A 25,641-nucleotide genomic window follows, 5' to 3' on the forward strand; every position below is an offset into this window, starting at 1 on the left:
ATCCAGTCCTGGATCCCGAACCTGCACCCCTCTAGGAGGTGAGAACTTTGTAGCCACCACAGGAGTGATATTCTGGTCTTAGAAGACAGGATTATCCTCCGGTGCATGTGTAGGTGGGATCCAGACCACTTGTCCAATAGGTCCCACTGAAACACCCTGGCATGGAATCTGCCAAACTGAATGGCCTCGTAGGTCGCAACCATCTTCCCCAGCAACCGAGTGCATTGATTGATTGACACTCTTGCCTGTTTCAGAATTTGTTTTACCAGAGTCTGAAGTTCCTGAGCCTTTTCCACTGGAAGAAACTCTGTAGTTCTGTGTCCAATATCATTCCTAAGAACGACAACCGCGTCGTCGGAATCAACTGTGATTTCGGCAAGTTTAGGAGCCAACCATGTTGTTGAAGAACCGTCAGGGACAGTGCAGTGTTTCTCACCAACTGGTCCCTGTATCTCGCCTTTATCAGGAGATCGTCCAAGTACGGGATAATCGTGACTCGTTGTTTGCGAAGGAGAACCATAATTTCCGCCATCACTTTGGTGAAAATCCTCGGAGCCGTGGACAGACCAAACGGCAACGTCTGAAATTGGTAATGACAATCTTGAATTGCAAACCTCAGGTAAGCCTGATGCGGAGGATAAATGGGAACATGTAAGTAGGCATCCTTTATGTCCGACACCATAAAATCCCCTTCCTCCAGACTGGAGACCACTGCTCGGAGAGACTCAATCTTGAATTTTTTTCAGGTAGAAATTGGAGTGATTTCAGGTCTAGGATTGGTCTGACCGAGCCATCCGGCTTCGTGACCACAAACAGGCTTGAATAAAAGCCTTCTCCCTGTTGTGACTGAGGAACCTTGACGATGACCTGATTTTGACACTTTTGTATTGCGTCGCAAATTACCTCCCTGGCCGGAAGAGAAGCTGGTAAGGCCGATTTGAAAAATCGGCGAGGGTGAACGTCTTGAAACTCCAGTTTGTACCCTTGGGATACTATTTGTAAAACCCATGGGTCCAGGTCCGAACGAACCCAGAACTGACTGAAGAGTTTGAGACGTGCCCCCACCGGTGCGGACTCCCGCAGAGGAGCCCCAGCGTCATGCGCTGGATTTGGCAGAAGTCTGGGAGGACTTCTGCTCCTGGGAACCTGCCACGGCTGGTGATCTTTTACCCTTTCCCCTTCCTCTAGTAGCAAGGAAGGAAGAACCTCACCCTTTCTTGTATTTATTGGGCCGAAAGGACTGCATTTGATAGTGGTGTGTTTTCTTTTGTTGTGAAGGCACAAAGTAAAAAATAAGAATTTACTTACCGATAATTCTATTTCTCGTAGTCCGTAGTGGATGCTGGGGACTCCGTAAGGACCATGGGGATTAGCGGCTCCGCAGGAGACAGGGCACAAAAGTAAAAGCTTTAGGATCAGGTGGTGTGCACTGGCTCCTCCCCCTATGACCCTCCTCCAAGCCTCAGTTAGGATACTGTGCCCGGACGAGCGTACACAATAAGGAAGGATTTTGAATCCCGGGTAAGACTCATACCAGCCACACCAATTACACTGTACAACCTGTGATCTGAACCCAGTTAACAGCATGATAACAGCGGAGCCTCTGAAAAGATGGCTCACAACAATAATAACCCGATTTTTGTAACAATAACTATGTACAAGTATTGCAGACAATCCGCACTTGGGATGGGCGCCCAGCATCCACTACGGACTACGAGAAATAGAATTATCTGACGTCCTAAGTGGATGCTGGGGACTCCGTAAGGACCATGGGGATTATACCAAAGCTCCCAAACGGGCGGGAGAGTGCGGATGACTCTGCAGCACCGAATGAGAGAACTCCAGGTCCTCCTCAGCCAGGGTATCAAATTTGTAAAATTTTGCAAACGTGTTTGCCCCTGACCAAGTAGCAGCTCGGCAAAGTTGTAAAGCCGAGACCCCTCGGGCAGCCGCCCAAGATGAGCCCACCTTCCTTGTGGAATGGGCATTTACATATTTTGGCTGTGGCAGGCCTGCCACAGAATGTGCAAGCTGAATTGTACTACACATCCAACTAGCAATCGTCTGCTTAGAAGCAAGAGCACCCAGTTTGTTGAGTGCATACAGGATAACAGCAAGTCAGTTTTCCTGACTCCAGCCGTCCTGGAAATAATAAGAATTTACTCACCGGTAATTCTATTTCTCGTAGTCCGTAGTGGATGCTGGGGACTCCGTCAGGACCATGGGGAATAGCGGCTCCGCAGGAGACAGGGCACAAAATTTAAAAGTTTGACCACTAGGTGGTGTGTACTGGCTCCTCCCCCTATGACCCTCCTCCAAGCCTCAGTTAGGATACTGTGCCCGGACGAGCGTACACAATAAGGAAGGATTTTGAATCCCGGGTAAGACTCATACCAGCCACACCAATCACACCGTACAACTTGTGATCTGAACCCAGTTAACAGTATGATAACGTAGGAGCCTCTGAAAAGATGGCTCACAACAATAAACCCGATTTTTTTGCAACAATAACTATGTACAAGTATTGCAGACAATCCGCACTTGGGATGGGCGCCCAGCATCCACTACGGACTACGAGAAATAGAATTACCGGTGAGTAAATTCTTATTTTCTCTGACGTCCTAGTGGATGCTGGGGACTCCGTCAGGACCATGGGGATTATACCAAAGCTCCCAAACGGGCGGGAGAGTGCGGATGACTGCAGCACCGAATGAGAGAACTCCAGGTCCTCCTTAGCCAGGGTATCAAATTTGTAGAATTTTACAAACGTGTTCTCCCCTGACCACGTAGCTGCTCGGCAGAGTTGTAATGCCGAGACCCCGCGGGCAGCCGCCCAAGATGAGCCCACCTTCCTTGTGGAGTGGGCATTGACAGATTTAGGCTGTGGCAGGCCTGCCACAGAATGTGCCAGTTGAATTGTGCTACAAATCCAACAAGCAATCGTCTGCTTAGAAGCAGGAGCACCCAGCTTGTTGGGTGCATACAGTATAAACAGCGAGTCAGATTTTCTGACTCCAGCCGTCCTTGAAATATATATTTTCAATGCTCTGACAACGTCCAGCAACTTGGAATCCTCCAAATCGCTAGTAGCCGCAGGCACCACAATAGGCTGGTTCAGGTGAAACGCTGATACCACCTTAGGCAGAAAATGAGGACGCGTCCTCAATTCTGCCCTGTCCGAATGGAAAATCAGATATGGGCTTTTATACGATAAAGCCGCCAATTCCGACACTCTCCTGGCTGAAGCCAGGGCCAGTAGCATGGTTACTTTCCATGTAAGATATTTCAAATCTACAGATTTGAGTGGCTCAAACCAATGGGATTTGAGAAAATCCAAAACTACATTAAGGTCCCACGGAGCCACTGGGGGCACAACCGGGGGCTGTATATGTAGTACTCCTTTTACAAAAGTCTGGACTTCAGGAACTGAAGCCAATTCTTTCTGGAAGAAAATCGACAGGGCCGAAATTTGAACCTTAATGGACCCTAATTTGAGGCCCATAGATAATCCTGTTTGCAGGAAATGTAGGAATCGACCCAGTTGAAATTCCTCCGTGGGGGCCTTCCTGGCCTCACACCATGCAACATATTTTCTCCAAATGCGGTGATAATGTTGTGCAGTCACCTCCTTCCTGGCTTTGACCAGGGTAGGGATGACCTCTTCCGGAATGCCTTTTTCCCTTAGAATCCGGCGTTCAACCGCCATGCCGTCAAACGCAGCCGCGGTAAGTCTTGGAATAGACACGGTCTCTGCTGAAGCAGATCCCTTCTTAGAGGTCGAGGCCACGGATCTTCCGTGAGCATCTCCTGAAGTTCCGGGTACCAAGTCCTTCTTGGCCAGTCCGGAGCCACTAGTATCGTTCTTACTCCCCTTTGCCGTATAATTCTCAGTACCTTGGGTATGAGAGGCAGAGGAGGGAACACATACACTGACTAGTACACCCATGGTGTTACCAGAGCGTCCACAGCTATTGCCTGAGGGTCTCTTGACCTGGCGCAATACCTGTCCAGTTTTTTGTTGAGGCGGGACGCCATCATGTCCACCATTGGTCTTTCCCAATGGACTACAATCATGTGGTGAACACTGCTGACAGTGCTATCACATGATTTTCCGCCCAGCGAAGAATCCTTGCAGCTTCTGCCATTGCCCTCCTGCTTCTTGTGCCACCCTGTCTGTTTACGTGGGCGACTGCCGTGATGTTGTCCGACTGGATCAACACCGGCTGACCCTGAAGCAGAGGTTTTGCCAGGCTTAGAGCATTGTAGATTGCTCTTAGTTCCAGTATATTTATGTGAAGAGACGTTTCCAGGCTTGACCACACGCCCTGGAAGTTTCTTCCTTGTGTGACCGCTCCCCAGCCTCTCAGGCTGGCATCCGTGGTCACTAGGACACAGTTCTGTATGCCGAATCTGCGGCCCTCTAACAGATGAGCACTCTGCAACCACCATAGCAGAGAGACCCTTGTCCTTGTCGACAATTTTATCCGCTGATGCATCTGCAGATGCGATCCGGACCATTTGTCTAGCAGATCCCACTGAAAAATTTGTGCATGGAATCTGCCGAATGGAATCGCTTCGTAAGAAGCCACCATTTTTCCCAGGACTCTTGTGCATTGATGCACAGACACTGTCCCTGGTTTTAGGAGGTTCCTGACGAGTTCGGATAACTCCCTGGCTTTCTCCTCCGGAAGAAATACCTTTTTCTGAACAGTGTCCAGAATCATCCCTAGGAACAGCAGACGTGTCGTCGGGATCAGTTGGGATTTTGGAAAATTCAGAATCCACCCGTGCTGTTGGAGCACTACTTGAGTTAGTGCTACTCCGACCTCCAGCTGTTCTCTGGATCTTGCCCTTATCAGGAGATCGTCCAAGTAAGGGATAATTAATACGCCTTCTCTTCGAAGAAGGATCATCATTTCGGCCATTACCTTGGTAAAGACCCTGGGTGCCGTGGACAACCCAAACGGCAGCGTCTGAAACTGATAATGACAGTTTTGTACCACGAACCTGAGGTACCCTTGGTGTGAAGGGCAAATTGGGACATGAAGGTAAGCATCCTTGATGTCCAAGGACACCATAAAATCCCCTTCTTCCAGATTCGCTATCACTGCTCTGAGTGACTCCATCTTGAATCTTTGTATGTACAGGTTCAGAGATTTCAGATTTAGAATAGGTCTTACCGAGCCGTCCGGCTTCGGTACCACAAATAGCGTGGAGTAATACCCCTTTCCCTGTTGTAGAAGGGGTACCTTGATTATCACCTGCTGAGAATACAGCTTGTGAATGGCTTCCAATACCGTCGCCCTGTCTGAGGGAGACGTTGGCAAAGCAGATTTTAGGAACCGGCGAGGGGGAGACTTCTCGAATTCCAACCTGTAACCCTGAGATACTACCTGCAGGATCCAGGGGTCCACCTGCGAGTGAGCCCACTGTGCGCTGAAATTCTTGAGGCGACCCCCCACCGCCCCTGAGTCCGCTTGTAAGGTCCCAGCGTCATGCTGAGGCCTTTGCAGAAGCCGGGGAGGACTTCTGCTCCTGGGAAGGGGCTGCTTGCTGCAGTCTCTTACCCTTTCCTTTGCCTCGGGGCAAATATGACTGTCCTTTTGCTCGCTTGTTCTTATAGGAACGAAAGGACTGCGGCTGAAAAGACCGTCTTTTTCTGCTGGGAGGGGACTTGAGGTAAAAAGGTGGACTTCCCGGCTGTTGCCGTGGCTACCAAATCCGATAGACCGACCCCAAATAATTCCTCCCCTTTATACGGCAATACTTCCATATGCCGTTTGGAATCCGCATCGCCTGACCACTGTCGTGTCCATAGACTTCTTCTGGCAGATATGGACATCGCACTTACTCTTGATGCAAGAGTGCAGATATCCCTCTGTGCATCTCGCATATAAAGGAATGCATCCTTTAATTGCTCTATAGTCAATAAAATACTGTCCCTATCCAGGGTATCAATATTTTCAGTCAGGGAATCCGACCAAGCCACCCAAGCACTGCACATCCAGGCTGAGGCGATTGCTGGTCGCAGTATAACACCAGTATGTGTGTATATACTTTTTAGAGTATTTTCCAGCCTCCTATCAGCTGGATCCTTGAGGGCGGCCGTATCAGGAGACGGTAACGCCACTTGTTTGGATAAACGTGTGAGCGCCTTGTCCACCCTAGGGGGTGTTTCCCAGCGCGCCCTAACCTCTGGCGGAAAAGGGTATAACGCCAATAACTTCTTTGAAATTAGCAGTTTTTTATCAGGGGTAACCCACGCTTCATCACACACGTCATTCAATTCCTCTGATTCAGGAAAAACTACAGGTAGTTTTTTTCAGACCCCACATAATACCCCTTTTTGTGGTACTTGCAGTATCAGAGATATGCAAAGCCTCCTTCATTGCCGTGATCATATAACGTGTGGCCCTACTGGAAAATACGTTCGTTTCTTCACCGTCGACACTAGATTCGGTGTCCGTGTCTGTGTCGACCGACTGAGGCAAAGGGCGTTTTACAGCCCCTGGCGGTGTTTGAGACGCCTGTACATACAGGTACTAACTGGTTTGCCGGTCGTCTCATGTCGTCAACCGACTTTTGCAGCGTGCTGACATTATCACGTAATTCCATAAACAAAGCCATCCATTCCGGTGTCGACTCCCTAGGGGGTGACATCACCATTACCGGCAATTGCTCCGCCTCCACACCAACATCGTCCTCATACATGTCGACACACACGTACCGACACACAGGGAATGCTCTGATAGAAGACAGGACCCCACTAGCCCTTTGGGGAGACAGAGGGAGAGTTTGCCAGCACACACCAAAGCGCTATAATTATATAGGAACAACCTTATATAAGTGTTGTTTCCTTATAGCTGCTTAAATATATATAATATCGCCAAAAAATGCCCCCCCTCTGTTTTTTACCCTGTTTCTGTAGTGCAGTGCAGGGGAGAGCCTGGGAGCCTTCCTAGCAGCGGAGCTGTGTAGGAAAATGGCGCTGTGTGCTGAGGAGATAGGCCCCGCCCCCTATTCCGGCGGGCTCTTCTCCCGGTTTTTCTGAGACCCGGCAGGGGTGAAATACATCCATATAGCCTCATGGACTATATGTGATGTATTCTTTTTAGCCAGAAAGGTATTAACATTGCTGCCCAGGGCGCCCCCCCCAGCGCCCTGCACCCTCAGTGACCGCCGGTGTGAAGTGTGCCTGAGCGCAATGGCGCACAGCTGCAGTGCTGTGCGCTACCTCATGAAGACTGAAAAGCCTTCAGCCGCCGGTTTCTGGACCTCTTCTTACTTCGGCATCTGCAAGGGGGTCGGCGGCGCGGCTCCGGTGACCCATCCAGGCTGTACCTGTGATCGTCCCTCTGGAGCTAGTGTCCAGTAGCCTAAGAAGCAAATCCATCCTGCACGCAGGTGAGTTCACTTCTTCTCCCCTAGGTCCCTCGTTGCAGTGAGCCTGTTGCCAGCAGGACTCACTGAAAATAATAAAACTATCAAAACTTTTACTCTAAGCAGCTCTTTATGAGAGCCACCTAGATTGCACCCTGCTCGGACGGGCACAAAAACCTAACTGAGGCTTGGAGGAGGGTCATAGGGGGAGGAGCCAGTACACACCACCTAGTGGTCAAACTTTTAAATTTTGTGCCCTGTCTCCTGCGGAGCCGCTATTCCCCATGGTCCTGACGGAGTCCCCAGCATCCACTAGGACGTCAGAGAAATATATTTTCAGGGCCCTGACAACATCTAGCAACTTGGAGTCCTCCAAGTCCTTAGTAGCCGCAGGTACCACAATAAGCTGGTTCAGGTGAAACGCTGACACCACCTTAGGGAGAAACTGGGGACGAGTCCGCAGCTCTGCCCTGTCCGAATGGACAATCAGATATGGGCTTTTGTGAGACAAAGCCGCCAATTCTGACACTCGCCTGGCCGAGGCCAGGGCCAACAGCATGGTCACTTTCCATGTGAGATATTTCAAATCCACAGATTTGAGCGGTTTAAACCAATGTGACTTGAGGAATCCCAGAACTACGTTGAGATCCCACAGTGCCACTGGAGGCACAAAAGGGGTTGTATATGCAGTACTCCCTTGACAAACTTCTGGACTTCAGGAACTGAAGCCAATTCTTTCTGGAAGAAAATCGACAGGGCCGAAATTTGAACCTTAAAGGACCCAAATTTGAGGCCCATAGACACTCCTGTTTGCAGGAAATGTAGGAATCGACAGTTGAAATTCCTTCGTGGGGGCCTTCCTGGCCTCACACCATGCAACATATTTTCGCCAAATGCGGTGATAATGTTGTGCGGTCACCTCCTTCCTGGCTCTGACCAGGGTAGGGATGACCTCTTCCGGAATGCCTTTTTCCCTTAGGATCCGGCGTTCAACCGCCATGCCGTCAAACGCAGCCGCGGTAAGTCTTGGAACAGACATGATCCTTGCTGAAGCAAGTCCCTTCTTAGTATCTCTTGAAGTTCCGGGTACCAAGTCCTTCTTGGCCAATCCGGAGCCACGAGTATAGTTCTTACTCCTCTCCGTCTTATAATTCTCAGTACCTTGGGTATGAGAGGCAGAGGAGGGAACACATACACCGACTGGTACACCCACGGTGTTACCAGAGCGTCCCAGCTATTGCCTGAGGGTCTCTTGACCTGGCGCAATACCTGTCCAGTTTTTTTTTTTGTTCAGACGGGACGCCATCATGTCCACCTTTGGTCTTTCCCAACGGTTCACAATCATGTGGAAGACTTCCAGATGAAGTCCCCACTCTCCCGGGTGGAGGTCGTGCCTGCTGAGGAAGTCTGCTTCCCAGTTGTCCACTCCCGGAATGAACACCGCTGACAGTGCTATCACATGATTTTTCGCCCAGCGAAGAATCCTTGCTGCCATTGCCCTCCTGCTTCTTGTGCCGCCCTGTCTGTTTACATGGGCGACTGCCGTGATGTTGTCCGACTGGATCAGCACCGGTTGACTTTGAAGCAGAGGTCTTCCTAGGCTTAGAGCATTGTAAATTGCCCTTAGCTCCAGTATATTTATGTGGAGAGAAGTCTCCAGACTTGACCACACTCCTTGGAAATTTCTTCCCTGTGTGACTGCTCCCCAGCCTCTCAGGCTGGCATCCGTGGTCACCAGGACCCAGTCCTGAATGCCGAATCTGCTGCCCTCTAGTAGATGAGCACTCTGCAGCCACCACAGAAGAGACACCCTTGTCCTTGGAGACAGGATTATCCGCTGATGCATCTGAAGATGCGATCCGGACCATTCGTCCAGCAGATCCCACTGAAAAATTCTTGCGTGAAATCTGCCGAATGGAATCGCTTCGTAAGAAGCCACCATTTTTCCCAGGACTCTTGTGCATTGATGCACTGACACTTGGCCTGGTTCTAGGAGGTTCCTAACTAGCTCGGATAACTCCCTGGCTTTCTCCTCCGGGAGAAACACCTTTTTCTGGACAGTGTCCAGAATCATCCCTAGGAACAGCAGACGTGTCGTCGGAATCAGCTGCGATTTTGGAATATTTAGAATCCACCCGTGCTGTCGTAGAACTACTTGAGATAGTGCTACTCCGACCTCCAACTGTTCTCTGGACCTTGCCCTTATCAGGAGATCGTCCAAGTAAGGGATAATTAAGACGCCTTTTCTTTGAAGAAGAATCATCATTTCGGCCATTACCTTGGTAAGGACCCGGAGTGCCGTGGACAATCCAACCGGCAGCGTCTGAAACTGATAGTGACAGTTCTGTACCACGAACCTGAGGTACCCTTGGTGAGAAGGGCAAATTGGGACATGGAGGTAAGCATCCTTGATGTCCAGGGACACCATATAGTCCCCTTCTTCCTGGTTCGCTATCACTGCTCTGAGTGACTCCATCTTGATTTGAACCTTTGTATGTAAGTGTTCAAAGATTTCAGATTTAGAATAGGTCTCACCGAGCCGTCTGGCTTCAGTACCACAAATAGTGTGGAATAATACCCCTTTCCTTGTTGTAGGAGGGGTACTTTGATTATCACCTGCTGGGAATACAGCTTGTGAATTGTTTCCAATACTGCCTCCCTGTCAGAGGGAGACGTTGGTAAAGCAGATTTCAGGAACCTGCGAGGGGGAGACGTCTCGAATTTCCAATCTGTACCCCTGGGATACTACTTGTAGGATCCAGGGGTCCACTTGCGAGTGAGCCCACTGCGCGCTGAAACTCTTGAGACGACCCCCCACCGCACCTGAGTCCGCTTGTACGGCCCCAGCGTCATGCTGAGGACTTGGCAGAAGCGGTGGAGGGCTTCTGTTCCTGGGAAGGGGCTGCCTGCTGCAGTCTTCTTCCCTTTCCTCTACCCCTGGGCAGATATGACTGGCCTTTTGCCCGCTTGCCCTTATGGGGACGAAAGGACTGAGGCTGAAAAGACGGTGTCTTTTTCTGCTGAGATGTGACTTGGGGTAAAAAAGGTGGATTTTCCAGCTGTTGCCTTGGCCACCAGGTCCGATGGACCGACCCCAAATAACTCCTCCCCTTTATACGGCAATACTTCCATGTGCCGTTTGGAATCCGCATCACCTGACCACTGTCATGTCCATAAACATCTTCTGGCAGACATGGACATCGCACTTACTCTTGATGCCAGAGTGCAAATATCCCTCTGTGCATCTCGCATATATAGAAATGCATCCTTTAAATGCTCTATAGTCAATAAAATACTGTCCCTGTCAAGGGTATCAATATTTTCAGTCAGGGAATCCGACCAAGCCACCCCAGCGCTGCACATCCAGGCTGAGGCGATCGCTGGTCGCAGTATAACACCAGTATGTGTGTATATACTTTTTAGGATATTTTCCAGCCTCCTATCAGCTGGCTCCTTGAGGGCGGCCGTATCTGGAGACGGTAACGCCACTTGTTTTGATAAGCGTGTGAGCGCATTATCCACCCTAGGGGGTGTTTCCCAACGCGCCCTAACTTCTGGCGGGAAAGGGTATAACGCCAATAATTTTCTATCGGGGAAAACCCACGCATCATCACACACTTCATTTAATTTATCTGATTCAGGAAAAACTACAGGTAGTTTTCACACCCCACATAATACCCTTTTTTGTGGTACTTGTAGTATCAGAAATATGTAACACCTCCTTCATTGCCCTTAACATGTAACGTGTGGCCCTAATGGAAAATACGTTTTCTTCACCGTCGACACTGGAGTCAGTGTCCGTGTCGACCGACTGAGGTAATGGGCGTTTTAAAGCCCCTGACGGTGTTTGAGACGCCTGGACAGGTACTAATTGGTTTGCCGGCCGTCTCATGTCGTCAACCGACCTTGCAGCGTGTTGACATTATCACGTAGTTCCCTAAATAAGCCATCCATTCCGGTGTCGACTCCCTAGAGAGTGACATCACCATTACAGGCAATTGCTCCGCCTCCTCACCAACCTAGTCCTCATACATGTCGACACACACGTACCGACACACAGCACACACACAGGGAATGCTCTGATAGAGGACAGGACCCCACTAGCCCTTTGGGGAGACAGAGGGAGAGTTTGCCAGCACACACCAAAACGCTATAATTATACAGGGACAACCTTATATAAGTGTTTTCCCTTATAGCATCTTAATATATTATAATATCGCCACCAAAATGCCCCCCCTCTCTGTTTTAACCCTGTTTCTGTAGTGCAGTGCAGGGGAGAGACTGGGAGCCTTCCTAGCAGCGGAGCTGTGTAGGAAAATGGCGCTGTGTGCTGAGGAGAATAGGCCCCGCCCCCTTTTCGGCGGGCTTCTTCTCCCGTTTTTCTGACAACCTGGCAGGGGTTAAATACATCCATATAGCCCCAGAGGCTATATGTGATGTATTTTTAGCCAGCATAGGTACTTTCATTGCTGCCCAGGGCGCCCCCCCCAGCGCCCTGCACCCTCAGTGACCGTTGGTGTGAAGTGTGCTGAGAGCAATGGCGCACAGCTGCCGTGCTGTGCGCTACCTTAAGACGACTGGGAAGTCTTCAGCCGCCGATTTCTGGACCTCTTCTCTCTTCAGCATCTGCAAGGGGGTCGGTGGCGCGGCTCCGGTGACCCATCCAGGCTGTACCTGTGATCGTCCCTCTGGAGCTAGTGTCCAGTAGCCTAAGAAGCCAATCCATCCTGCACGCAGGTGAGTTCACTTCTTCTCCCCTAAGTCCCTTGTTGCAGTGAGCCTGTTGCCAGCAGGACTCACTGAAAATAAAAAACCTAACAAAACTTTTACTCTAAGCAGCTCTTTAGGAGAGCCACCTAGATTGCACCCTTCTCGGCCGGGCACAAAAACCTAACTGAGGCTTGGAGGAGGGTCATAGGGGGAGGAGCCAGTGCACACCACCTGATCCTAAAGCTTTTACTTTTGTGCCCTGTCTCCTGCGGAGCCGCTAATCCCCATGGTCCTTACGGAGTCCCCAGCATCCACTTAGGACGTCAGAGAAAATAGGATTTTGGTACTTACCAGGTAAATACTTTTCTTTGAATCCATAGGAGGCACTGGAGTACTCTTGGGATATGAACGGCCTCAGCAGGAACAGGGCACTGAATATTCAAATTTAGAACTCTCCACCCCTCCATATCCCAGAGTACCTCAGTGTTTTTTACTGAGCCGAACAGGAGCTAGAGAGGTTGACAATGGAGAATTACATATAACATAACAGACAACAATAAAGTTGACACATAACGTTACTGACAACTAAACAGTTGACACCATAACCAACACTTGATAATTTGAACCAGTCGGTGAGAGTGTTACCATAAGATCCCCTGAACTTACCACAAACCAGGTAAAACTGCTCTGGGTGGGCGTCCAGTGCCCCCTATGGATTCAAAGAAAAGGATTTACCTGGTAAGTACCAAAATCCTATTTTCTTTTTCATCCAATAGGGGTCACTGGAGTACTCTTGGGACGTACCAAAACTTCCCCCGTGGGCGGGAGAGCTGTTTGGCACCTGTAACACTAGGCGGCCAAAGCTAGATGCTGATGCCGCAAACGTATCAAACTGTTAAAAGCGCACAAACGTGTGCACTGAAGACCATGTAGCCGCACGGCAAACCTGCGTCGTAGAAGCTCCACGACCAGCTGCCCATGAAGTTCCCACAGAATGTGTGGAATGAGCCGTTACTGATGTAGGCGGCTGTAACCTAGCATGAAGGTAAGCCTGACGTATGGTCCGTTTTATCCATCTGGATAAGGTCAGCGTAGAAGCCGGCCAACCCATCTTGGCAGCATCATAGAGAACAAACAACGTATCCGTCTTACGAACAGTATACGTTCGGAATACATAAATGCGCAGTGCGCGTACCACATCTAAAGTTCCTGAATCTCCTGTTAACACAGGAACTACTATTGGTTGATTGATGTGAAAAGATGACACTACCATTGGTAAGAAAGCGGGATTCGTCCGAAGTTCCGCTGTGTCATCATGAAACACCAAATACGGTGAGCAAAATTGTTTTCCAAGTGAGAAACTTAATATCCACTTGTTGTAAGGGTTCAAAATATGAAGACTGTAAGAAATCTAAAACCAGATTCAAGTCCCATGGCGCTGTAGGTGGAACGAATGGAGGCTGTACTCTTAGGACACCTTTGCAGAAAAGTGTGTACAGACTGCAATAGAGCCAAATCGTCTTTGAAAGTAATTTGACAAAGCAGATACCTGCACTTTTAGTGTAGATAAACGCAGTCCTCCATCTAACCCCGTCAGTAGAAATAACAAAAGACGGAATAACTTGAAAGATGTCGGAAACTTCCGAGCTTCACACCAACCTATATAGGCACGCCAAATACTGTAATAATGAGCTGCCGTAACCGGCTTCCTAGCTCGTAACATGGTTGGTATAACCGAATCAGGAATGCCCTCTACTTAAGAGGGCGGTCTCAGCCACCCCGTCAAACGCAGCCGCGCTAAATCGGGGTAAAGGAACGGACCCTGTTGTAACCGGTCCGGACGTAGTGGGAGCGGCCAAGGATCGTCTGCGAGTAGTCCGCAGAGATCAGAGAACCAAGCTCTCCGAGGCCAATGAGGCGCCACTAGTATGACTGTGACCGACTCTTGATTCGTTTTAGCAACAGAGGGAGCAGCGGAAACGGTGGAACCAGATACACGAGGCTGTGCGGCCACGCGATTGAGAGAGCATCCACAGTCACTGCTTTTGGATCTCGCGTTCTGGACACATACTGGGGCGTTTGGCGATTGTGGCGAGATGCCATCAGGTCCACTTGAGGGTAACCCCACCTCTGGACCAACATGTGAAACACCTCTGGATTCAATGCCCATTCTCCTGGATGAAAATCCCAACGGCTGAGATAATCCTCCTCCCAGTTGTCCACTCCCGGAATGAAGACTGCCGACAATATCACTTGGTGATGCTCGGCCCAATCGAGGATTCGAGCTGCTTCCCGCATTGCCATGCGGCTTCTCTTTCCTCCTTGTTTGTAGATGTACGCGACTGCCGTCGCGTTGTCTGACTGCACCTGGACAGGCTGAGACCGAAGTATGTGCACTGCTTGTCGCAGCGCATTGTAAATTGGCCGGAGTTCCAGGACAGTTATAGACAGCAATCTTTCGTGATCCGCCCAGAGACCCTGGAGCTGATAATTTTGAACTACAGTTCCCCAACCTCTGAGACTCGCGTCCGTCGTTAGAATTATCCAATTCCAGGCGCCGAACAGTTTCTCTGCGGTTAGATTGTGTACTTTGAGCCACCAGAGTAGAGAGACTCTGGCCCGTGGCGACAACCGCACCCTGTGGTGAATCTGCAGATGCGAGCCCGACCACTGTGCGAGCACATCCAGTTGAAAAGGACGGGAGTGAAATCTTCCGAACCGAAGCGCTTCGAAAGCCGCCACCATGGTGCCTAAGAGGCGAATGCACAAATGTACCGAGACTGTGCGTGCCTTGAGCACTAATCCTACCAGATGACGAATGATCTGTACTTTCTGTTCTGGTAGGTAAATTCTCTGATTTACCGCATGGAGGGTTATACTTAGGAATTGCAGTCGTTGAGACGGAATCAGATGTGATGTATTGAAGTTGACAATCCAACCGTGCTAAACTAGTACATCGTACGTCAGCAACGCATGTAGGACGAACATCTGTTGAGACGGAGCTTTGATGAGCAGATCGTCCAAGTACGGAACTATTATCCCTACCAGGGATCTGAGATGTTTGGTGAATACCCGAGGCGCTGACGAGAGGCCAAACGGTAGACCCTGAAACTGGTAATGGTTTTGCCGTATTGCAAACCGCAAGAACCTCTGATGAGGTGGCCAAATCGGAATGTGTAAGTACGCATCCTTGAGATCCAGCGCAATCATGAATACCTGTGTCTCTAAACCTGCAATTACTGACCGCAGAGATTCCATCTTGAATCTGTAGTAAGTGACGTACTGATTGAGGCCCTTCAAGTTCAATATTGGCCTGACCGAGCCATCCGGCTTTGGTACCTACAAACAGACTGGAATAATAACCCTGACCTTGTTGGTGTACAGGGACCGGAATCAAAACTGCTGACTGGGACGGAATGGCAATTTGCAGAACCGCCCTCTTGTCGTCCGACACAGGCAGTCCGGTCTTGAAAAAACCGCAGTGGCGGGAGACAGTCGAACTCTATCTTGTAACCTTTAAACACTAAAGTGCGGATCCACCCATCTGTGGACGTCTGGAACCACGCCAAATGGAACGACTGAAGGCGTGCTCCCACAAGTGGAGATCCAAGATGGGCTGGGAGTCCGTCATGCCACTGGCTTGTCGGTGACCTTAGCGCATTGACGACTGGTGTCTGTTTGTTGGAAACCACGCCCTCGACCACCGGGCATGGCTGGTCCTCTACCATGGCCTCGAAAGGGCTGAGGCCGAAAGGATTTGAACGCTGGGCCCAAGTATTTCCGTCAACGGTACGTTGGAGGCAATGGTAAGAAAACAGACTTACCTCCCGTGGCCTCAGCAATCCATTTGTCCAATTCAGGACCAAACCACTTCGCCACCGTAAGATAACGCCTCTATACCTCTTTTGACCTCCGCCTGCCAAGAGCGCAGCCAGAGTGCTCGTCGTGCTGTAACTAGCGACGAAGAAAGGCGAGAAGTGAGCTGTCAGACATCAGTAGAAGTTGTACATAGATAATCAGCAGCTTCCCAGATTTGATCAGCGAGAAGTATAAGGTGATCCTTGTAGGGCAGACTTGAGTTCTGTTATCCATACCATCAGCGCCTTAGTAACCCAAATGCCAACCAACCCAGGTCTAAGCAACACTCCTGCTGCTATATACATGGATTTTAGCATAGCTTCTATTTTACTGTCTGAAGGGTCTTTAAGCGTAGTATCGTTGGTACTGGTATGGTTAATTTCTGAGTAAGTTTAGACACAGATGAATCCACCAATGGCGGATTCTCCCATGTAGCTGTCACAACCTCTGGAAACGGGCAACTAGTGCGAGGTATAGAAAACAGTTTATCCGGATTCTGTCGCGTTTCCAGTAACATCTTATTAAGAGATCCCGAAACAGGAAAACACATCGGAGTCCTCTGCCGTTTAGCAAAGACGACTTCATTATTTGTCAGAGGCTCCTCAGTTTCCGTAAACTTCAGAGACTGATGCACCGCTCGGATGAGATTATCAATACCTGGGCTGGCAAAATCTTCACTAGCTGACTGCTGTCTTGCGCACTGAGGTCTGGCCTAGAATCGTCAGAATGCAACATAGCAGAAACTGGTAAATCATAAGACAAATGAAATTTATCCCTACTACCCAAAATGGACTTGGATTTTTGGCAAGGCTGAGACCCCTCCGGTAGTTCTAGCGGTCTCACCCTAGACTCAGATCTTGCCGCTTCCAGCTCCTGTCGAGCGGCGGCCAATTCTGATTGCAATCCAGCCATGACATCCGCTAGCGCAGCCCATGGCGGGTCCGGGGATGAAACCGGAGCAGAAATTGTATTCGTAGCTGAATCCACAAAACATACTGAACATGTGGTATTGTTACAGACATGGCAGGGAAACTGCTTTTTTGGTTTTGCTGGTGCCTTACTCATTATGCAGACAGACAATACAATACACAAAGACAGACAACTCTCTATCTCAATATATATCTCTATCTGGCCAAGAGCAGTGCACGTGGCCACTACTATATGAAACCTGATCCCAAATTCCCACTAACACCCCTGCGCCTCCGGTGGAGTAGAGATGTAGGACAGGAACGTTCTGAAATCACAACAGGAAGCATGGTTAAAATGGCCCCCATGCCTCACAGCGCAGGGTATATTTAACAAGTGCAGCAAACCCGGTAATATAGGCTTAACAGCCTATGTCATTAATGCTGTCACCCCCTTTTTGCAGCCCCCCCGCTAAAGAGTATTCCCCCCCCCCTTCTGCTCCCTCCCCTGTGGCCCGTGTACCGCTGTCTGTGCGGGAGTTACCGGGGAGCGGGTCCGCGATCGGGTGCAGGGAGCGCTGTAATGGAGAGCGGTCCTGCAGCGGCGGCCGGTGGGTGTGAGCAGCAGGCTTGTGAGCTGCGTGTGGCTGTGAGGGTGCTCTTTGCGAGGACCGACACGCCATGCGCTGCTCCGTGCAGCGGCACTATCCCAGACCCACGTTTTTACAGAAACTGGGAAGGGATGTGCTTAAGTTGTAAAAAATAAAAATGAAAAATTAAAAAATATTCACAAAGTGTGGCAGCCTCACACCAGCCCTGTTGCTCCGATGAGCACAGAAAAAACACTGGGGTACTCTGGGATATGGAGGGGTGGAGAGTTCTAAATTTGAATATTCAGTGCCCTGTTCCTGCGGAGGCCGTCCATATCCCAAGAGTACTCCAGTGACCCCTAGTGGATGAAAAAGAAATGATGACTTACCCGCGGTAGCCGTAGATACCAAATCAGCGAGGCAGTCACCAAACAAGACACCACCTTTATATGGTAGAGAGTCAGCATCAGCATTCCATTGATGAATCAACAACGCTCGCCTAGCTGAGACTGCCATGGCATTGGCCTTTGATCCCAAAAGGCCAATATCTCTCGCAGTTTCCTTTAGATAAGCTGCAGCATCCTTGATATAACACAGCGTCAAGAGGATGCAATCCCTATCTAGGGTATCTATATCAGATGACAAGTTATCTGCCCACTTTTCGATAGCACTACTCACCCACACAGATGCAATGACCGGTCTGAGTAGCGTACCTGTGGTCGTATAAATGGATATTAACGTATTTTACTGCTTACGATCCGCAGGGTCTTTAAGGGCTGCCATGCCAGGTGACGGAAGAGCCACCTTTTTAGACAAACGCGATAGGGCCTTGTCTACAATGGGGGGTGACTCCCACTTTTCCCTATACCCAGAGGGAAACGGATAAGCCACAGGAATCCTTTTGGGAATCTGAAACATTCTGTCAGGACTTTCCCAGACTTTTTCAAATAGAGTGTTCAGTTCATGAGAGGGAGGAAACGTTATCTCAGGTTTCTTTTCCTTATACATACAGACCCTTTTAATCGGGAACAGCAGGGTCCTCAATGATATGTAATACCTCTTTAACCGCCACAATCATGTACTGAATGCTCTTTGCCAATTTTGGATCTAATCTGGAATCGCTATAGTCGACACTGGAATCAGTGTCCGTGTCGGTATCGGTATCAGTGTCTGCCAACTGGGCAAACGTACGTTTCTGTGACTCCGAGGGGCCCTGGACTTGTAATAACCTGTGGAGGATAACCTATCTCCACAGATTTCTTCCATGCCTGGGTCTGAATCTCAGACTTGTCTAATCTCTTACTAATACGAGCCACATTAGCATTCAAAACATTTACCCAATCAGGAGTCGGCGGTGCCGACAGGGCCACCCCCACAGCCTTTTGGTGTCTCTAATACAGCCTGCTCCTGGGAAGAGCACTCAGCCTGAGACATGTCGGCACACGTGTACCAAACACCCACAGACACACCGGGCTAATAGGGGACAGACCCACAGCAAAGTCTGTCCGAGACACAGAGGGAATTTGCCAGCTCACAACCCAGCGCCAAATCAACTTATAAAAATGCCCCAGACTTGTAGCGCTTTTAATATCAAGTATATTGCACCAAATTTACCATTTGCCCCCCCCGTTTTGTACCCTGATACTTGTCAGCAGTGTGAGGAAGGACCAGCGTCTCTGCAGCTTGTGTAGAGGAAATGGCGCCGAGTGAGCTGTGAGGAAGAAGCTCCGCCCCCTTAATGGCACGCTTCTGTCCCGCTTATTTTAATAAATAAGTATGCTGGCGGGGGTTAGGACAGTGTCTACTCTTGCCAGTGGAAAATAGGATTTTGGTACTTACCAGGTAAATCCTTTTCTTTGAATCCATAGGGGGCACTGGAGTACTCTTGGGATATGGACGGGCGTAGCCGAACAAAGGCACTGAATATTCAAATTTAGGACTCTCCCCCCCCTCCATATCCCCAAGTACCTCAGTGTACTTTGCCAGTGTTTTTTACTGAGCGAACAGGATATAGAGAGGATTGACAATGGAGAATCCCTATAACATAACAGACAACCACAAAGTTGACCTGTAACCTTATTGTCAACTAAACAGTTGACACCTTAACCGATAGAACTTTATAATTTGAGCCAATCGGTGAAAATGTGTTACCATAAGCTCCTTTGAGCTTAATACCATCCAAGGTAAATTTGTTCACTAAGCTCCCTTGAGCTTAAAACAACCCAGGTAAAACTGCTCTGGGTGGGCGTCCAGTGCCCCCTATGGATTCAAAGAAAAGGATTTACCTGGTAAGTACCAAAATCCTATTTTCTTTATCATCCACTAGGGGTCACTGGAGTACTCTTGGGACGTACCAAAGCTTCCCTCGTGGGCGGGCGAGCTGTTTGATACTTGTAACAGTAGGCAGGCCAAAGCTAAATGCTGATGGCGCCACCATTAATAACGTATAAACGTGCACAAACGTGGTGCACTGAAGGCTATGTAGCCGCGTCGTAGACGCTCCACGACCCGTTGGGTCTGACATTCCCACAGAACCTGTGGGATGAACTATTACTGACGTAGGCGATTGTAACTTAGCCTTAAAGTAAGTCTGACTTGTAGTCATTATTATCCAACTGGATAATGTCTGCTGAGAAACTGGCTAACCCCAGTTTGCAGTATCATATAGAACAAACAACGTATTCATATCACGTACTGTAGACGTTCGGTACATATATAAACGCGTAACGCGTGTACCACATTCAGAATTCAAGAATGTGCTGTCCACACAGGAACCACTATTGGTATATTGATGTGAAGAATATGAAAGCGGATTTCGTCCGAAGATCTGCTTTGTCATGAGAAACTCAAATACGGTGGCTTGGAATACCAGGCACCCAAATCTGAAAACAAACCCCTTGTCGAAGTACTATTGCCGAAGCCAAGGCTAGAAGAAAAATGTTTTCCAAAGTGAGAAACTTAATCCCCATTTTTTGAAAGGGTTCCAAAATATGAAAACTTAATTCCCTTTTGTTGAAAAGGTTCCAAAAGGTGAAAACTGTCATAAATCTGAACCCCAACCTCAAATCGCCTGGCGCTGTAGGTGGGATAAATAGAGTCTGAACTTTGGTGACACCTTGTAGAAAGATGTTTACAGACGCAAATAGAGGCAAACGCTTTGAAAATAAGTTTACCACACAGATACCTGCACTCTTAGTGCAGACGAACGCAGTTTTCCATCCCATTCCGTTTAACAGAATACGGTTACTTGAAGTATGATGTTGGAAACTTCCGAGGTTTACAACCTATGTAAGCACACGAAATTTTTTAATAATGAGCTGCCTTAAGCGGCTTACTATTTCGTAACATGGTTGATATAACCGATACAGTAACGCTCTATTTTTTTAAGAGGGCGGTCTGAACCCTCACCCTGTCAACCGCAGCTGCGGTACATAGATAATAGGTACATAGGTAACTATGGGTAAAAGAACGTTTCCTGATGTAACAGGTTGGACGTATTATGAGCGGGCCCAGATCGTGTGCAAGTATTCCTTGTAAATTCGAGAACCAACTTCTCTGAAACCCATGAGATCCCACCAGTATGACTGTGACGAACTGTCTTCTGATCCGTTTTGGCAACGAAGAGAGAAGCGGAAAATGGTGTAGCTAGACACACGATGCTGAATGACCCCATGAATGTGATGTACACATACTGAACTTTTGTAATTGTGGCGAGATGTCATCATGTATACTTGAGGGTAACCTCCTTGTGTGGACTCACATATGAAACACCTTTGGATTTAATGTCCAGTTTTCAAGATCCAAACCCTGACGGGTGAGATCGTGTGTCTAACAGATGTCCACTCACGGATTGATGTCTTGACATTTTTACATAATGGCGTTCTGAGCCATTGAAGATTTGAGTTACCTGCCGCATTGTCATGCGGCTTCTTGGTTCTCACTGTTGTTGAGTATGCAACTGCCGTTGCTTTGTTTGACTGCTTAAGGCCAGCGTGAGCCAGGCCTGAAAAACAAAATTACATGAAACTCACGGTTGTTTCTCTCCACAGAAATCTTTAGTAACAAGCGAAAGATTTATTCGTTCTGAAGAGAAACCAGAGTCTATCCCTGGTCCGACTGAAAGCGAATCATTTATTGCATTTGTAACATGCACAGAGTTCTAGGACATTTATCTATTGCATTGTAAAATGCACAGAGTTCTAGTACATTTATCGACAGCAATCTGTCGTGTTTTAGAACCTTTGCGTTGAATTTAACTACAAATCCTGACTCTCTGTGACTGTACAAATCCTAACTCTCTGTGACTGTCGTCCAGAGTATACGCACCCTTGTCCCTTTGTGGGAAACGCGAGTGAAGGGTGGCGAACTAATTGAAAACACATCTTTATTCTTAATAAGTGAATACAGCAATGTACCGCTAGTGTGCGCGTACTTTTGTTGTTGCTGGTGTAGTAGGTAAAAGTATTTGATTTACCGTATTTATATCTTACTTCGGAATTGATATCGTTTAAACAGACTTAGATGTGATCGTTTTCGAACTTAATCTGCTACCGCATTAGTAGCGCAAGATAGAGGAACTTTGTTGATAAATAGTTCTTATGTGAGATGAGCTATCATTGCAACATCACTTTGGTAAATACCGGAAGCGATAAGCAACGGTAGAAACGAAATGGGTAATGGTTGTGGCGATTTGCAAACGCTAGAACCTGTGATGAAGAAACCGGACTGGTAAATAGGCATTGTGAAAATCAAATGCAATTATACAATTTTGTGGCTCCAATAAGCCAAACTAACTGCAGAAAATCCATTTTCTAACTGTAGTAAATGACTTGCTGATTGATATTGCAACAGAGCTGTTTGATTTTGCTCAAACAGAGGGAAATAAGTAACTTGACTCTGTTGGTGTACTATTGCCTGGTTTATAACCCAGCAAAGATTAAATGACAACCTGCCAAACCGTTTGACAGAAGCAGTTTTGTACTCCAAGCTGTAAATAGCTGAGACATATATGAGTTTAAGTCATGAAACCTCGCAAATGTAACATGAAAAGACGCACTTCCACAATTGTAAAAGAGGACATCAAACCACTGGTTTGTTGACTGTAACGTCCTGTCGTTACAAGGCGTGACTGTTTCTTATACAGGAATAAAACGCCGTTACAAGTATACTGTATGCGCTAATGTCAGAATATCCTAAAAGGGATAAAATGCCGTTACAAGTATATCAAACTTAGGAGCAAACAAGCTCTGGCCTTGTCGCGCTTAACTAACGACAATGAAAATAACCGGCGTTAGCAGAAGCTTTACAGATATACTCTGCAGCTTGTTTAACCGTGATCGACCTGGTTTCATACATAGAATCTAGTGACCCAAATGTATCTGGGGTTTTTATCATGTTTGACAGAAACGCATATACCAATGGCGGATCGCGTAATTTTGGAAACGATTATGTATGGTTGTCCAAAACCCCGCACTATCTGAGTGCTGGACTAATGTACCCTTCTCACTGGTAGTTATCGGTGTGAGATTTGACATAGAATCGTGCATTAAATATAAGACCAGTGAAATAAACACTCTGGTACCCAAAGGTAAATTGTCCCTTTGGAAAGATTGTCTTTTGTTAGCGCTGGCGGAGTTATTCCGAGACTCCGATTACCGCTGTTTTAATTTGGATTGCCAATGTTAACATTTTTAGTCTGCACTAGAGCCTTATTCGCTATGTAGACAGACATCTTAATAGGCAACAGACAGACACTTGCACGACTTAATAAAGTTATTATATGGCATATATATCTATATATATATGTTATTGCTGAACAGCATATTTATTAGGAAACTAAAGTGTTCCTTATGTGAAAAGCAGTTCACATAGGCATGAAACCCGAACCAAATTCCTACTAACACCCCTGCGCCTTCTGGTGGCTTAAAGATGTAGAGCAGGAATGTTCTAGAATTATCCTAAACGAAAAATTCCCACTAACACCCCTGCGCCACCTTGTGGAGTAGAGGTGTATTGCCGGAATGTTCTGGAATTATAACTGGAAAAACAGCAATGATTAAAAAAGGCGTCATGTTTTCACATAAAATCACAGTACAGGTTACCTGCTGCATTTTTAATATAGACTTAATAGCCTATTATACAGATTATACAGTGTAGGATACAGTAAAATACATGTATTTTCTTGCAGTGTTAACAGAAAATAACAGAAAACATGGTTAAACCTGCAATAGATTATGCCACTGATAGCCTATTGCCAACCAAAGCCTCATATATATATTATATATATAAAATGCTTAACATATAACAGTTCATACTGATATTAGACACAGTCTGGCAGCAACAAGCTTCATTATATATTAGATATATAAAATGTGCTGAACATATAATCACAGTTCCCACTGATCTTATATCTACAGTCTTATACTGATAATATAGCCCCCGATTCTGTTTAAAACGCTGCGCTGCTTATTTTTAACCCATGCAGCCTTTGCTGCTGCTATGGGCATTACTCCCCCTCCCCCCCCTCGTCTCCCCATGTTACCTGCAGCGTACGGGGTTCGAGGTGCAGGGAGAGCAGGAGATCGATAGCAAAAGAGCGCTGTATATATCGCCGGGGAGCCATCCGGACAAGCGGGCGGCGTAGTACACAGTCTCCTGTGTCCGGCATCAGCAGCGTGTCATTGAAAGAGCGGCCGGCGTCCGTGAGTGACGTGCGGCCGCTCTTTAACATACAGGAAAGTCTCGGCAGTCTCCGTGCGTGTAATGGTGCCGGGCATTAGCGCAGTGAGAGCGGCCGGCGTCTGAGTGACGTGCGGCCGCTCTGTTCAGCACACGGAGTCTCTCTGCGGCGGCCCCCCTCTGTAGTGGTGCCGGGCATCAGCACAGTGAGAGCGGCCGGCGTCTGAGTGACGTGCGGCCGCTCTGTTCAGCACACGGAGTCTCTCTGCGGCGGCCCCCCTCTGTAGTGGTGCTGGGCATCAGCACAGTGAGAGCGGCCGGCGTCTGAGTGACGTGCGGCCGCTCTGCGCATAGTTTAGCAGGACCTTCAGCGGCACTTAGTGGCGGGTACTTAACACATTCACACACAGCAGGGCGGCAGCGTGAGCTGACCGCCCTGACACCCCTACCTTGTGCCGTTTTCATCCTGGCTGTGACGAGCTTCTCTGTGTAAGCTTCGTTGCAGCCTCCAGCTTCTCATCTGTGACGGGGCTTCTGTTGTAAGCTCCTTGCAGATGTAGTTTCTTCCAGCTCTTTGTCTCATCCTGGCTGTGACGGAGCTTCTTCCTGTAAGCTCCGTTCAGTTTGCAGGAGACAGTGGCTGCCTGTGGCTGTGAGGGTGCTCTTTGTGAGGACCGACACGCCATGCGCTGCCTTGTAGCGCCTGTGGCTGTGAGGGTGCTCTTTGTGAGGACCGACACGCCATACGCTGCCCTGCAGCGGCACCATCCCGGACCCAAGTTTTTCCAGAAACTGGGACGGGAAGTGTAAAAATTAAAAATAAAATAAAAATAAAAATCTTCTGAAAAGTGGCCATTGCCACAAGCCGATGTTCATCTGTGAGCACCGAAAAAAACACTGGCAAAGTACACTGAGGTACTTGGGGATATGGAGGGGGGGGAGAGTCCTAAATTTGAATATTCAGTGCCTTTGTTCGGCTACGCCCGTCCATATCCCAAGAGTACTCCAGTGACCCCTAGTGGATGATAAAGAAATTAGTTTTTTTTACAAGCGGCCCAGGGTGGATCCCGTCTATACCCCATGGTTCTAATGGTGTCCCCAGCATCCTCAAGGATGTTCGAGAAAAACTGATAAGACTGTTGAACTACCTCAGCTTGTTTTTGTACAGCACTTTTCAAAGATTACCAAAACAATGCAACTAGATGGTTGCCAACAGACAGGTAGCATTGTTTGTTTCAGGATAAAAAGATGATAAATTGTGTTCTATGTACTTTATGCTAAGACAACTTGCACTGATAAAGACATCATGTAACGGATCGTAAAGTGACCAAAAAATTCCTAGTCTGCACAATACCTCAAGTCCCAGACATTCAGTCTGCGGTCAGTACCACTAGAAGCCAGAATAGTTTCATTGTGTGGGGACCACTGGACCTGCAGGTAAATGGAAACATATCCTCTAAAGGGTTATCCTGCACAGATATAAAAATACAACTAAACAGGAAAAACTGGTTTGCCATTTT

General features: G+C 48.1%; 1 protein-coding gene and 1 non-coding gene across 2 annotated transcripts in view; both read right to left on the reverse strand.

Annotated features, from left to right (window-relative positions):
* The window catches only part of RBBP4 (RB binding protein 4, chromatin remodeling factor), a 109,267-nt gene that overhangs the window by 35,139 nt on the left and 48,487 nt on the right, over nt 1-25,641 (reverse strand). Inside the window, exon 9 of the mRNA XM_063954142.1 lies at nt 25,476-25,552. Within this exon, the coding sequence (XP_063810212.1) occupies nt 25,476-25,552 (77 nt within the window). The remainder of the gene's footprint in view (nt 1-25,475; nt 25,553-25,641) is intronic.
* Nucleotides 21,428-21,546, reverse strand: LOC135054137 (U5 spliceosomal RNA). The gene has a single exon (XR_010243383.1). It is a non-coding gene; the product is annotated as a U5 spliceosomal RNA (small nuclear RNA).

Source organism: Pseudophryne corroboree, chromosome 2 (assembly GCF_028390025.1).
Source record: "Pseudophryne corroboree isolate aPseCor3 chromosome 2, aPseCor3.hap2, whole genome shotgun sequence".
Classification (NCBI taxonomy): Eukaryota; Metazoa; Chordata; class Amphibia; order Anura; family Myobatrachidae; genus Pseudophryne; species Pseudophryne corroboree.